Source organism: Caenorhabditis briggsae (genome assembly GCF_000004555.2).
Source record: "Caenorhabditis briggsae complete genome, chrI, whole genome shotgun sequence".
NCBI lineage: Eukaryota > Metazoa > Nematoda > Chromadorea > Rhabditida > Rhabditidae > Caenorhabditis > Caenorhabditis briggsae.
This window is the reverse complement of record NC_013489.2, coordinates 13,490,642-13,506,439: the sequence shown is the minus strand read 5'-3', so window position 1 is coordinate 13,506,439 and position 15,798 is coordinate 13,490,642. Positions and strand designations below refer to the sequence as shown.

The 15,798-nt window shown below is 35.6% G+C and overlaps 3 protein-coding genes across 3 annotated transcripts in view; 1 reads left to right on the top strand and 2 right to left on the bottom strand.

The window, feature by feature from the left end:
• Window positions 1–1,376: 1,376 nt before the first annotated feature.
• CBG25421 lies at window positions 1,377–2,363 on the top strand (the record flags this gene model as incomplete). The annotated part of the gene is made up of 2 exons (XM_045241458.1): window positions 1,377–1,592; window positions 2,112–2,363. The coding sequence occupies 2 exons, from the start codon at window positions 1,377–1,379 to the stop codon at window positions 2,361–2,363; spliced, it is 468 nt and encodes a 155-aa protein (XP_045099756.1).
• A 293-nt stretch (window positions 2,364–2,656) lies between these two features.
• Cbr-scrm-1 lies at window positions 2,657–5,281 on the bottom strand (the record flags this gene model as incomplete). The annotated part of the gene is made up of 7 exons (XM_045241457.1): window positions 2,657–2,661; window positions 2,710–2,749; window positions 2,804–2,862; window positions 2,922–3,024; window positions 4,249–4,500; window positions 4,893–4,991; window positions 5,045–5,281. 7 exons carry the CDS (start codon window positions 5,279–5,281, stop codon window positions 2,657–2,659), a joined length of 795 nt encoding a protein of 264 aa, XP_045095832.1.
• Window positions 5,282–13,263: 7,982 nt separating this feature from the next.
• CBG15805 overlaps window positions 13,264–15,798 on the bottom strand; it is a gene marked incomplete at both ends in the record, with an annotated part of 7,878 nt that continues 5,343 nt past the window's right edge. Inside the window, 3 exons of the mRNA XM_045241456.1 lie at window positions 13,264–13,840; window positions 14,626–14,827; window positions 15,340–15,462. Of these exons, the coding sequence (XP_045095831.1) occupies window positions 13,264–13,840; window positions 14,626–14,827; window positions 15,340–15,462 (902 nt within the window). The remainder of the gene's footprint in view (window positions 13,841–14,625; window positions 14,828–15,339; window positions 15,463–15,798) is intronic.

Genomic DNA, 15,798 nt, shown 5'->3' with positions numbered 1-15,798 from the left:
ATCTTTTTTTTCTCACTAGCAAAAAAATTAGGTCCCAAATTTTCTTCTCTGCGTCTCCTTCTCTCTCGTTTTCGATTACGGTACAATTTCGGTTTCTGTACATTCCGCTTTTTTTTTAATTTTTCAAATTTTCACAACGAATTTTTTCGTGAATTTTCCCCCCTTTTTTTTACCCCATTGACATTTTTTTGGTGCTAAATTTCAATTTTTTCAAAAAATTTCTCTAAAAAAAATAAAATTTACCTTATTTCCCTCTGATCCCATCCGAGACACGTGGCATTGTTTGGCACACTCAAAAATGATCAAAATTTTGTTCGAATTGATGTGCAGGTTTGTAGGGTTACTGTAGTTCAAAAATCACAAAAAATATTTTGGACATTTTCGTTTTTGAATTTTTCAAAAATATCAATTTTGAGCCAAGTTACGCCAATTTGAAGTTGGTGGCCTAGAAATACAAATTTTCGGAAAACCAGGCCAGGATGTATATCAGAATATTTGACACGTGTTGCTGATTAGAATGCACTTTTCAAAACTTGAAAATACTCATTTTTAGCCAAGTTACGACCATTTGAAGTTAGTGGCCTAGAAAACCAAAACTAGGCCACTGGTTACAAATGGCCATAACTCTGCTCAAAATCAATATTTTTGAATTCTAAAAATTGATTTGTGATTGGCTTAACAAACCTGACATTTCGATATATTGCATGACCTAGTTTTCTCAAAATTCGGTTTTCTAGGCCACCAAATTCAAGAAGTCATAACTTTGTCCAGGAGTGAGATTTTTGAAACCTGAAAACTGTATTTTGTTGCCGCAATTCCTGGTTTTTGTTTGACTATTTGTTTTTTTTTAATTTTCGAAAAATATTAATTTTGAGCCAAGTTATGACCATTTGAAGTTGACGACCTAGAAAATCAAAACTTTGGAAAACTAGGTCATGTTGCATATTGAAATGCTTGGCACGTTTAACTGACTAGTATTCATTTTTCAAAACTCAAAAACATCACTTTGAGCCAAGTTACGGTCATTTAAAGTTTGGGGCCTAGAAACCCAAAACTCGGCCGCGTCAGTAACTTTGCTCAGAGTCAATATTTTTGAATGCTAAAAAAAGATTAAAGCTTCTCAGAGCATGCCTAACATTTTGGTATATAACATGGCCTAGTTTTCTCAAAATTTGGTTTTCTAGGCCACCAACTTCAAGTAGCTATAATTTGGCCTAGAATTAACATTTTCGAAATCTGAAAACTGGATTCTACTCGGCCAAACCTCTAGTTTTAAGTCCACCAAAATAAAATAAAGATTCTATTACAGTAGTATTCAAAATGGTTCATTGCTCATCGTCTTCTTCTACCCATTGATCATCGTGCCGATTCTATTCATGATTTGTGTGAAGAAAAAAGTGAAAAAATGCTCCAAAAAACCATCGTCACCCGAATCACAAGCATCAAACGTACAACAACAACCACTATCACTCGTTTCCCCATCCGGAGCTCCGCCCCCTGGGATTACTGTAGTTCCGGTGAATGTGAATAAAGTACAATGGAAGGGAAGACAGAAACCGATGGTTGTCTTTGATGATGAGCAATCGAGAAGTGTAAGAAAAAGTTTTTTGTCAAAATTTTTTCGAAAATGTGCATTGTGTGCCAAGTTATGCCTATTAGAAGCTGGTGGCCTAGAAATCCAAATTTTAGAAAAACTAGGTCATGTTTTATATCAAATTGTCAGGCTTGTTTAGCCAAGCACAATGCACGTTTCGGATTTTATAAATCTCCATTTTGAGCAAAGTTACAGACGCGGCCGAGTTTTGGTTTCCTAGGCCACCAACTTCAAAAAGCCGTATCTAGGCTCAAAATTGGTATTTTTGAAATCTGAAAAATGATTTATGCTTAACTAAACAAACCTGACAAAGTGATATACAACATGACCTAGTTTTCCAAAAATTTGGTTTTCTAGACCATCGGCTTAAAATTGGCGTAACTCGGCTCAAAATTAAGATTTTTTAATTTTTAAAAAAGTTTTGAATTTAGAAAAACAAGACAAACATTTATATGATAAACATGACTTAGTTTTGGTTTTTCTAGGCCACCTAAAAACCCAAAAAAAACTATTTCAGAACGCAAAAACGCCGAAAGCCAAAAGTGTGGATGAGCAATCGGAGAAAATTGGCCGAAGTTCCCAAAAGACCGTAACCCAAACTGCTTCGAGTTCTCAAAAATTCGATTCCTCAACGTCGGTGCATGAAAAGGCTACTGTAGCCCAGGCTCCGCCACCTACAGTAACCCCAAAGGATGCTCTAGAGCCGCCGAAGGACGAGAATAGTGTCGAGGATCAACAACGAAGCGAGGAAACTGAAAACAATGATTAATATCGATTTTTGATCGATTTATTGATTTTTTATTGATTAAATAAAGAATTTTTATATCTCAAAATGTCAGGTTTCATGGGGGGGGGCAAAAGGGGCGGAGTCAGAAAAGTGAGCGGAGCTTAAAAGTATCAATTTGACGTTGAGAATGTGGTGTTGCCTGAAAATTAAAAATTTTAATTTTCAAAAAAACATTTTTGACCTACCAAACATAAAAAAAATCAATAAAGCAAACAAAATTTGGGTTACTGTAGTAGCAAAATAATAAATTAGCTGGGTTACTGTAGACAAAGGTGTTAGACTGAAAATTAAAATTTCAGAAAAAAAAAATTCCAAAAAAACATCTTACCATTTCGATTTTGGCTCTGTTGCTCGAATTCCATGAAGTCCTGAAAAGTACAGTAATCCCAAAAATGTACAGTAATCCAAAAATGAATACTCACAATCAAGAAAGTGGCGCCGAGAAGAACACCCTTGAGTTTGACATCCAAATCGCTGGGAACTGAAAACAAATCGATTTTTAGAAAAAGTGGGCGTGGCATAAAAGTGGGCGGAGCTTACAGTTGACTGCAAATGTGTCGGCGTCAGTGAATGCCTCACGGAAGCAGCCTCCCCATTTTTTGGTGATCGCGCCGACTACCGTACCATTGTTCGCCGTTTTGATCTGCAAAATGGTTCATTTCGAATCGGTGGCCTAGAAATCCAAAATGTTCTAAAAACTAAGTCATATCATAAATCAAATTGTTGGGCATGCTTTGAGAAGTTCAAAACTTTTTTCACAATTCAAAAATATTGATTCTCAGCAAAGTTACGGCCGTGGCCGAGTTTTTTGAATTTTTGGATAACTAGGTCATCATACATATCAAATTGTTAGGCATGTTTTGAGGAACTCAAAATTTTTTTCAAAATTGAAAAATATTTATTTTGAGCGAAGTTGTGGACGCGGTCGAGTTTTGGTTTTCTAGGCCAGCGATTTCGAATTGCTGTAACTCGGCTCAATGTCAATATTTATGAAATCTAAAAATTGCACTGTCTTTGACTAAAGAAGCCTGTCATTTTGATATACCCCATGGCCTGGTTTTCGTTGGATACCTAGGCCAAATTTGGTTTTCTAGGCCACCAACTGCAAATCGCAATAACTAGGCCTAGAATAGAGATTTTTGAGATCGGAAAGCTGGCTTTCTGCTCAAGGATTGTTTCATGGTGTTGAAAACAATTTTAGATTAAAAAAAATCAAAAAAAATATCTGAGCCATTCGAAGTTGATGGCCTAGAAATCCAAAACTCGGCCGTGTATGCAACTTTGCTCAAAGTTGAGATTTTTGAAATCTAAAACTTGCATTTTGCTTGGCTAAACAAGTCTGACAATTTGATATATAACACGACCTAGTTTTATCAAAATTTGGTTTTCTAGGCCACCAACTTCAAATAGCCGTAACTTGGTCTAAAATTGAGGTTTTTGAAATCTAAAAACTGCACTAGGCTGGCCAAACTTTTGACATTCCTAGTTTACAATAACGAAAACAAAAAATCAATTTCGAGCCATATTACGGCCATTTTAAGTTGGTGGCCTAGGAAGCCAAACTAGGCCATGAGGCTCCAAAATTCAAATGGACATAAATCGGTTCAAAATTGAGATTTTAGAAATCTAAAAAGCGTATTGTGATTGAATAAAGCATCCTGTCATGTTGGTATATACCATGGCCTAGTTTTCTTTAGTTTCTTAGGCCATATTTGGATTTCTAGGCCACCAACTTCAAATAGCCATAACTCGCGTTAGAATAGACATTTCTGAGTTCTGAAAACTGCTATAAATATTTTGAAAGATGTATTTTTAGTTCGCATTTAGAAATTCAAGAAACCACAGTACTCTCTTCTACAGTACTCACCGGAAACTCCTTATCCTGACATCCACACAACATGCAACAGCATGGACCGTCGATTTGGAACACAACATTGCCATCGGCATCCAGAACGTCGTAATTCGACGACATGAATCCGCAGCGTTGACGAATGACACCAAGAACGCCCATTGAAGGCGTCTCGACGATACATTCTTGTTGACAGCAGCCGACACACGCGAAACAGCCATAACAGCCACCACCACAGCATTTGAACTCGCGTTTGATGGTCAGAACCTCCTGAAAATTGATGAATTTGTATATCATTTGAAAGAACAGGGAATTCACTACAATTTGGTGTTAAAATCTCAAAAATCTGTTGAAAATTACGAAAGTTATGGGTCTTTGAAAAAAAAATTGAATTTTAGAAAAAAAAAATTTTTTTTGGAATTTTTTCAAAATTTCATAACTCGATTAGTTTTCGTCGCACTTGGTATGTTTTAGCATCAAAATGTGTCTGAAAATCTGAATTTTCAGAAAAAAAAAACAAATTCTTTACAAAGAATGAGGAACCATTGCCTAAAAATGGGCCCTAGAGACTATAAGTCATTTTCAGGCCTAACTCAGCCACTCTTGGTCCGTTTTTGGCAGACCAAAAAATTATTGGACCAAATTTTTTGGACTTTACTAACCCGTTTAAAGTTGTCGACCACATGCATAACGAATCCACGATTTGGTCCACAACACTGCCGTTCACAGCACCCCGATTCCTCGAACGCATAGTAGCACTGCTCCCCATTGGCATTTTTCAAACATACTTATTTTTGGTCTCCCAATCCGTCACGATTTCAATCAATTCTTTGATTTGATGGACCATTACAGTATCCAGATAGGTCAAATACTCCAAACCAGTGGGGACACCTTGAATTGCCGGTGGAAGTGGCATCCAGACGGAGCCGGGAGCCGGCTGAACGAATGCACCTGGCTGGGTGGTGATTGTTGGTTGCATTTGGAATTGTTGTCCCGGATTTTGTTGTTGGGGATTGTATCCCGGTTGTTGATTGATCACTGGATGTTGCATGACTGAAAAGTGCTAAAAAGTTGAGGAAATATTGAGTGAAATCAAGAGAAAATGAGCGAAGGCGAGCAAAAAATTAGTTACTATGGAAAATGTCCCATATCTCCCTAGAATGTCCCATATCTCCCATATCCCTCTCCCTATGTCATTAGATTTCTGAGAGTTCAACCTCTCAAATGAAACTCTATACATCCTACTTGGCACATTTACTACTGTAGTTGAAAGGCACACAAAGCGGGAAGAGCCGTAGCTAATAAGCTCAAAGTTAGAACAGGTCATAACATCCAGAATCTTCTAAATTTCGTTTTAAACTATTTTATTCGTATTGAGCACGTTTTTAGCTTCAAAATGAGTATAAACACGACATGTTTTGCTCGAATTTGTTTTTCCATAGAAAATTGGCAAAATCTAAAAATTGGTCCTAGCTTCTTCAGTTTTGCTCTAAAATCGATGAAACTTAGATTATTGAACTCACCTCGTCTTTAGCTTCAAAATGAGCATAAACATGACTGTATTCGCATGAATTTGATTTTCGCCCCATGGACCATGCGCCTTTAAGGTCAAACATCGATTTTTCAGAGGTAGGTCGTGTTTATACTCATTTTGAAGCTGAAAACAGGTCAAACTCAAAATACTAAAAATTTTCGAGTTCCGGCAAAAACTAAAAAAGTTACAGTAGTATTTGTAAATTGGGAATTTAAAGGCGCATGGACCGTTTGAAAAAGTAAAATTTGGGAAACTAGGTCATGTTTATACTCATGTCAAAGCTAAAAGTACGCAAATTACAAATATATTTGTTAAAAATCAAGATTTCTACAATTCGTTCAAAAAATGAGAGAAAGATAGTCTGGAAACGGGCTGAAAATAGGTCAAAGTCCTATATCTCAAAAATAATTTCTTCGAATTGCATGATTTTTTTACTAATCGATTTGTGAGGTTTTTAGCTTTTAAATGATACCCTACACGACCTATTTCTGGGATGTTCCATTTTTGGACCTTAAAGGCGCATGGTCCAGGGGGGGGGGGGAGGCAAAAATTAAACTAATTGAAACATGGCCGTGTTTATACTCATTTTGAAGCTAATTAAAAGAAAATTTTGAAACTCTGACACATTTTTTGTATTTCTTATGTTTAGAGCTTCAAAATGAGTATAAACTCAGCCAATGTTGGAGAATTTCGGAACATTTTTAAAGTTTGGCATTTTTGTATGGTCCCTAACTTGTTGGGTTTCGCTTCAAATTACATGAAACTTATATTTTTGAATTTGCCTTGTCATTGGCTTCAAAATGAGTATAAACATGACCTATTTCTAGGATGTTCCATTTTTCGACTTTAAAGGCGCATGGCCCAGTGGGCAAAAATCGAAATCATCCGAATATAGTCGTGTTTATACTCATTTTGAAGCTCATAACGAGAGAAGTCCAAAAATCTAAGTTTTATTGCTTTTGGAGTAAAATCGCAAAAGTTAGGACCCATACAAAAATTGGTCGAATTCCAAAATGCTCCAATTATGGTCATGTTTCGGCTCATTTTGAAGCTCTAAGCTAGTGAAATTCAAATTTTATTACAGAAAAACTTGGGAATCAACTAGAAACTGAAAAAAAAGCAACAAAAAAACTTGAAATTCCGTTTTCTGGTCCAAATTCAAAAGTGATATCAAATCAACCATCGAATCGGCGAAAGGTCATTTTTTCGAGAATTTCTTTGAAATAAACAAAGTGAAATTATATGCTTTTATATTCACATGACCGGTTAGGACCGGCTACACACCCAAAGGCGAAAATACGAAAAAAAAAACCAATTTTTCAGCGCTAATCACACAAATTTTCAGCTGTCTAGATGGGTGTGATTGGTTGCCATGGAAATTGTTAAAAGACATGAAAAAGCCAAAAAAACGGGGAGAGAGAAAGAGAATCTAGTGGTCAGAAACCCCTCCGAATGAATCATCAGGAGACGAAAAAAAATATATAAATTGAAAAAAAAGAGATTTGGAGAGTGCAGACACAGACATCAATATAGACACGTAATCAACAACAATAATACTTTGACGTCTGGTGGCTTAGAAAATAGTACCACTGAATTTCATTTGTTGAGAGCTTCAAAATGAGCCTAAACACGGCTATAATTGGGCAACTTTGAAATTCGACCGTTTTTTTTTGTATGGTCCCTAACTTTTGTAATTTTGCTCAAAAATTGATGAAACTTTAATTTTTGAATTTGTCTAGTCATGAGCTTCAAAATGAGTATAAACACGACTATATTCTGATGATTTTCAGTTTTGACCATTTTCCACCTACCCCCTATGCGCCTTTAAAGTCAAAAATCGAATATTTCAGAATTGAGTCGTGTTTATACTCATTTCAAAGCTCATAACAAGGCAAATCCAAAAATATAATTTACAGCAATTTTGAAGCAACACTGAAAAAGTTATGTTCCATCCAAATTTTGGCCAAATTTCAAAATCATCCGAATTGGGCCGTGTTTATACTCATTTTAAAGCTCTAAACATGATGAATTCGAAAATCTAGGTTTTTCCCCAAAAAGTAATAAAAGATTTGAGGATCCAAGAGACTTGTTTAATTGGAGTTTGCTCACATCAGCTCTCGTCATTTTTGAGATCAACATTTTCTTTTTTGTATGGGCCCTAACTTTTGTAATTTTGCTCAAAAATTGATGAAACTTTAATTTTTGAATTTTTCTAGTCATGAGCTTCAAAATGAGTATAAACACGACTATATTTGGATAATTTTGATTTTTGCCCCTGAACCATGCGCCTTTAAGGTCAAAATTTAAAATTTGTGGAAGCATGTCGTGTTTATACTCGTTTTGAAGCTTACGACAAGACAAATCAAAAAACATAATTTTTATCGCGTTTGGAGCAAAACTGAAAAATTTATGGTCCATAAAAAGATTGGCGGGTTTTTTTTAAATTTAATTAAATCTATTTATTTCAACGAAGGTATGGGTCCTTATTTGGTCAAATGAAAATGTCGTATTTGGTGTGCCATAAGCTTTAAAATAAGTATGAACATGACCTAGTTTCTTCAATTTTCATTCTTCCAGGGGTCCATGCGCCTTTAACCTCGAAATTTAGAAATTTTTCAAAACATGCCATGTTTATACTCATTTTGAAGCTCTAAACATGACAAATTTATAAAAATTAAAATTTCCAAGTTTAGACCAAAATCCAGGAGGTTACTGTAGTTTAAAGATTTTTTTTTTGGAAATCAGAAATCAACAAAAATGGATTTATCAGATTTCTGATCGTTTTTTTCTGGCAAAAAAATAGAAATTAATCAAATTTTCTTTTTTTGGACATCTGGAAAAACCGATTTACAGACAGAAAAGGTACTAAAAAGTGAGAAAATGACCGCAAAATGGGGGGTGGGGGCAAAATGAGAAACATTCTTTCGATGGTGGTGAAATGGCAGAAAACGAGAGACAAGAGAGTAAGATAGAGAGAGAGAGAGAGAGAGAGAGAGAGAGAGAGAGAGAGAGAGAGAGAGAGAGAGAGAGTGTGTGTGTGTGTGTGTAATTAGAGAGACGCAGAGAAACAGAAAAGAGGCATGAGGAAGGGGAAGGAGGGATACTAGAGACATTCTCTAAACAAAATAAAGGGGGAGGGGGAGGGAAGGTTAATCTTGTTTAAACAAGTCTAACTTTTCCTAAAATTGAAATTTCAGTTTAAATATAATAAAGTTGAATTTCACTCGTTTAGAGCTTCAAAATGAGCCTAAACATGACCATATTTAGAGCATTTTGAAATTTTTCAAATTTTCCAGGGGTCCTAACTTTTGTAATTTTGCTTCAAAATTGATGAAACTCTAATTTTTGAACTTGCCTCGTCATGAGCTTTGAAATGAGTATAAACATGACTATATTCGGATGGTTTTGATTTTTGCCCCCCTTGGACCCCCATGCGATTTTAAAGTCAAAAATCGAGTTTTTCTGAAACATGCCGTGTTTGGGCTCATTTGGAAGCTCATGACAAGTCAAACTCGAAAATTCTACTTTCATGGGGTTCATAGCAAAACTGATAAAGTTAGGGACCATAAAAACTTGGCCAAAATTTAAAGTTCCTAAATTCTAGCCATGTTTATACTCATTTTGAAGCTCTAATCATGAGAAATTCAAAAATATCAGTATTATTGAATTTGGAGAGAAATTCAAAAAGTTATGAGCCATACAAAATTGGGGACTTGTTTCATTGAAGTTTGCTCACAACTCTCATTCTCTTCATTTTTAAAATTTTGAGTAAATACTATCAAACATCATTATGTTTTAGCTGGAAATAGCTCTTTTACTTTTTTTCAGTTTCGAAGAAAAAAAAGCGGTGGAGTACCAAAATTTTTTAATTTTGTCAATTTTCGAGATGTCCCAACTTCTTAAGTTTTCATCTAAAATCAACGAAAACAATATTTTTGAATTTCCCTTGTCTTTAACTTTGAAATGAGTATAAGCACGACCATATTCAGGTGATTTTGATTTTTGCCCCATGGACCATGAACCTTCAAGGTGAAAAATGAAAATTTTTAGAAATAGGTCGTATTTAGGCTCATTTTGAAGCGTATAACAAGGCAAATTCAAAAATTTAAATTTCATAAATTTTGGTTGAAAATTGACAAAGTTAGGACCCCTTGAAAAATCGCGAAATTTCAAACTTGTCCAATTGTAGTCGTGTTTTGGCTCATTTTGAAGCTCTAACCTTGAGAATTTCAATGATAATATTTTCTAGGCCATCAGTTGGATTTCTAGGCCACTAGACGTTGCAGTATCAATGTTTTCAAATCAGAAGACAAGAATGCGGAACGAAACATGGAAATTTTGCAAAAAAAAAGAAGATAGACAGAAAAGTGAAAGTTTACCCAGTTAATTGACTGTGTTTGTTTCTGTTTTTTTTGTTTTTCTCTGCGTCTTTAAGATCTACAGTACTCTCTAGTTTTGTTTCGGAAAATTGAAAAAAATTTTTTTTTTAATATTCTGTTAGAAAAATAATTTCCCAGCTAAAACGAGTGATGTTAGTTGGTATTTGAGACGAAAAAGTAAAGTTTATTTACTCAAAAATTTGAAAAAAAAAGAAAATGTTGATCTCAAAAATGACGAGAGCTGATGTGAGCAAACTCCAATGGAACAAGTCTCTTGGATCCTCAAATCTTTTATTACTTTTTGGGGAAAAACCTAGATTTTCGAATTCATCATGTTTAGAGCTTTAAAATGAGTATAAACACGGCCCAATTCGGATGATTTTGAAATTTGGCCAAAATTTGGATGGAACATAACTTTTTCAGTGTTGCTTCAAAATTGCTGTAAATTATATTTTTGGATTTGCCTTGTTATGAGCTTTGAAATGAGTATAAACACGACTCAATTCTGAAATATTCGATTTTTGACTTTAAAGGCGCATAGGGGGTAGGTGGAAAATGGTCAAAACTGAAAATCATCAGAATATAGTCGTGTTTATACTCATTTTGAAGCTCATGACTAGACAAATTCAAAAATTAAAGTTTCATCAATTTTTGAGCAAAAGTCCAAAAGTTAGGGACCATACAAAATTGGCAAAATTTCAAAGTTGTCCAAAATGCTCCAAATTTGGCCATGTTTAGGCTCATTTTGAAGCTCTAAACGAGTGAAATTCAATGATAATATTTTCTAGACCATCAGTTAAATTTTTAGGCCATTAGACCTAGAAAACAGAATTCTCTAGTTTTGCAAAAAACTGGCAAATGAAAAAAAATAAATCTTTCAGCTGTTTCGCTCTAAATCTCATGAAACTCAGATTTTCGTATTTGCCTTGTCACCAGCTTTAAAATGAGTATAAGCATGCCTTATTTGTAACAAATGCAATTTTCGACCTTAAAGGCGCATGGTCCATGGGGCAAAAATCAAAATTTCCCCCAAATATGGTCGTGTTTATACTCGTTTTGAAGCTCATAACATGGGGAACTCAAAAATCAATGTTTCATCGATTTTAGACGAAAGCTGAAAAAGTTATGGACCATACAAATTTTGTCAAATTTCAAAACGCACCAATTATAGCCGTGTTTAGGCTCATTTTGAAGCTCTAAGCTAGGACAATTCAATGGAAGTATTTTCTAGGCCATCAGTCGGATTTCTAAACCCCTGGAACGGAAGTTCTAGTTTTGTGAAAAATTGGGAAGAATAAATGTTTTTTCAGCTGCTGCCAGGAAAATTGAAATTTGACCGAAATTTTAGTAGAATAAACTCTAGTTTGCTCAGCTGCGAAAAAAAAAACTGAGCAATGTCTGAAAAAAGAAGGAAGCCTTTGAAACAAAAAAAACGAAAAAGGCTAAAGAATATTAAGAAAAATGGCTTTATAAATAATTTATTCGAAAAATGTCTAAACTGGGAAAAAATTGAAAAAAAAAACGCCAAAATTTCGAAATCCAAAGAAAATTTGTAGTTTGGTCCAGCAGCTGCCAAAAAATCTGAAAATTTCAAACCTGCATTAGAAGGGCCCCCACACACTGTCAACTTAGCCTCCCATTTATCTGGGATAATGTACGAGATACCAGAAATATGTCAACTGATAAAATGTTGGTGATATTATGATAATCAATTTATCAGTTGACACCTTCTCGCTATCTCTTACAGTAACCGAGATAATTGAGCTCCAAGTTAGAGGGTTTTTAATAGTGCTTTGAAAGGATCTCTAACTTGGAGCCCTATTATCTCAATTCCTGTGAAAGATATCAAAAAGGTTTCAACTGATAAAACATTGCTGTTATTATGATAAACACTTTATCAGTTGACTAATTTTTGATATCTCTTATGGGAATCGAGATAACTGGGCTCAAAGTTGTTGGAAGCTAGAGAGCCCTTCTATTACAGGTTTTACGGTGAGTCAATTTTAGTCAAAAATTACAGTTTTTTTTTCGAAATTGAAAAGCAATTTTTATTTAATAAAAAAAGAGAGAAAGAAAAAAAAACGTAATTAAATAATTGGGGATAATTGGATGATAATTGGGTACTGTAGTTTTTTTTTAATGAAAGATTAATGGGGTACGGTAGGTACAAGAAAAACAGGGGAAAAATAGAAGAATTGGTTGGACCAAAAGGGACAAAAAATGAGTTTTTGAAAAAAAAAGACAAGTAATATATCAAAAAAAAAATCGTTAAACGATAAAAATTACACAATATTTAGGATTTTAAAGGGGTCCTACATTTTCCAATTTTTCTCGAAAATTCATAAAACTTATATGTTTGAATTTCCCAAGTTTCGAGCTTCAAAATGAGTATAAACACGACCAAGTTTGGAGAATTTTGAAAATTTTCCCAAATTTCTATGGTCCCTGACTTTTAAATTTTCGCTCTAAATTTCATGAAACTTGCATTTTCGAATTCGCCTCGTCCTTAGCTTCAAAATGAGTATAAGCATGACCTACTTCTAGAAATATCAATTTTTGACCTTAAAGGCGCATGGTCCCGGGGGCGAAAATCCAAATTCTCCAAATACAGTAGTGTTTATACTCATTTTGAAGCTCGTGACAAGGCGAACTCAAAAATATAAGTTTTATAGAATTTTAAGGAGAACTGAAAAAGTTAGGACCAATTTTTGGATTTTAGCAATTGTCTGGTATGGTCCCTGACTCCTCCAATTTTAATAAATTTTATAAAACACAAATTTTCGTATTCCCCTCCTCCTCAGCTTCAAAATGAGTATAAACATGGCCTACTTCTGAAAAATTGCTTTTTGACCTTAAAGGCGCATGGTCCATGGGGCAAAAATCAAAATTAACCAAATATGGTCGTGTTTATACTCATTTTAAAGCTCATAACATGGGGAACTTAAAAATCAATGTTTCATCGATTTTAGACGAAAACTGAAAAAGTTATGGACCATACAAATTTGGTCAAATTTCAAAACGCTCCAATTATAGCCGTGTTTAGGCTCATTTTGAAGCTCTAAACGCGGGAAATTCAATTATAATACTTTCTAGGCCATACAGAGCCAAGCAGGGGCCATACTAGGTGCTCAAAAGAGCCGAATGAATAACTTTCAACTGTTGGATCCTCGACAGGTGTCCCAGATTTTCCAGCTTCTCCAGAGCCCGCCGAATTACAGTAATCCTCTGAATCGGATCCTCCTCGAACGGATTATCGTTTCGATTCTGACGCCATTTCGTCTCCAAATTCTCCTTCTCCAGAATCAGAAGACGTCGGAATTCAGATGCCACGTCATCTGAATTTCCAGCTAGAAGACGTCGTGTCATCTGAAGCCAATCGGGGTGGAGGGATTTTACAGTACCCAACAGCTGTTGGGTTACTGTATGGATACTGTAGGCGGTGCCATCGGAGGAGGTGGCGCTACAGTAGGGCACCGGCGGGCGGCGGGAATTTGAATTTTTCGAGTTCAAATTCGAATTTTTTGGCGCCAAATTTAAATTTCCCAGCTGAAAATCCACTTTTTTCGCCTGAGAAGCTGTCGTTGGGCGGGCCGCTCTTCCTTCCTGGGGTACTGTAGGATTACTGTAGCTACGTGACGTTGCTGGTGGTCCGTGAATTTGAGCGGAGATTGCTTGACCAGAGAAGTGGCGTTGGGTACTGTAAAAGAGAACTAAGGATGAGCAATGGGTGGAAATAGGCCTACATTAGGCCTAAAATAGCCTGAGATATGCCTCAAATTGCTTAAATGGGCCTAAATAAGCCTACGATAAGCCTAATATGGCTTAAAATAGGCCTAAAATGGTCTAAAAATGGTTTTTCTCGAGGATTACTGTAGTTAAGAATGAGCAATCTGAGATTTTAGTGAAATTTCCTAATTTAGGCCTAATTTAGGCTTATTTTCGACCATTTTAGGCCTATTTTAGGCCTAATTTAGGCTTATTTTTGGCCTGATTTAAGCCCATTTTTGACCTAATTTAAGCCTATTTTCAATCTAATTTAGGCCTATTTTCGATCTAATTCAGGCCTATTTTCGACCTAATTTAGGCTTATTTCTGGCCTAATGTAAGTCTATTTTTGACCTATTTTAGGCCTATTTTCGACCTAATTTAGGCTTATTTTCAATCTAATTTAGGCCTATTTTAGACCTAATTTAGGCCTATTTTCGATCTAATTCAGGCCTATTTTTGACCTATTTTCAATCTAATTCAGGCCTATTTTCGACCTAATTTAGGCCTATTTTCGATCTAATTCAGGCTTATTTTTGGCCTGATTTAAGCCTATTTTTGACCTATTTTAGGCCTATTTTCAATCTAATTCAGGCCTATTTTTGACCTAATTTAGGCTTATTTTCGACTCAATTTAGGCCTTTGTGGACCATTTTAAGCCTAAGTTAGGCCTATTTCCAACCAAAGGCAGACCATTTTAAGCCAAATTTCCCCCACCTTTTGTTATCTTTTCTCACTCCTTTCCCACTAATCTCATCAATGTCCATCAGTGGGAGTGGGAATATGGTCCGTGTCGATTTGGGAATTCGAAACTGGGCCAGTGATGGGATCGGATGCGTTTTATTCTGTTGTTCAAGCTCTCGGAGCTTCTGTGGGCTCACTTGAATCGTAGAAATCGAGTGGCGAAGGGCTCCGGGCGCTGAAAATAGTTAAGGATGAGCAATGGGTCAAAAATAGGCCTAAATTATGTCAAAAATAGGCCTAAATTATGTCGAAAATAGGCCTAAATTAGGTCGAAAATAGACCTAAATTATGTCGAAAATAGGCCTAAATTATGTCGAAAATAGGCCAGAAGTAGTCCAAAATTGGCCTAAAATGGTCCTAAACTCGGTGAAAATCAGTCAAAAATGGTCCATATTGGGTTTAAAATGCTCCGAAAATCGTCAAAATCAGGTCTAAAATAGACTAAAATGGTTTAAAATCAGCCAAAAGTAGTCCAAAGTAGGTGAAAAATGGCCGAAAATTCTCCTAAAATAGTCCAAAATTGGTCTAAAATGGTCCAAAAAATGGTCCAAAATGATGACTCAAAAGTGGTCCATATTCAGTCTTAAATGGTTCAAAATGGCCTATAATAGTCCAAAAGTGGCCAAAAATAGCTGAAATTTGGCCTAAAATGTCCAAAAATCGGCTCAAAATCGTCAATTTTCTCACCAAATCCATCAAATACCGTATTCCGGGGTACTGTAGTTGGCGATGATGTCGTCATTATATTGTTCAGTGAAACCGAGCGATTCGCGTTTCGCGCTTTTTCGATCGGAGCAAAGTGGGCGGAGTCTGGAAATTTTGAGAAAAATTGGTCCAAAATAGTCCAAAAATGACTCTAAAATAGTTCTAAATTGGTCCAAAATAGTTCAAAATCCGTCAAAATTCATTGATTGCTCATCCTTAACAGCCCGGCTACAGTAATCCTTGAAACTGGTCAAAAAATGAGCCGAAAATCGGTCTAAAACATCCCAATTTTACTAAGCACGGATTGCTCATCCATAACTACAGTACTCTGGATTAAAAAGTCTGGAAAAAGGGGGGGCGGCGCTTAATTAGGGGGTAATTAACTAAAAGAGGTTAGGATTAGTGTAAATGAGGGCCCATAATCCTTCCTTGAGGGGGGGG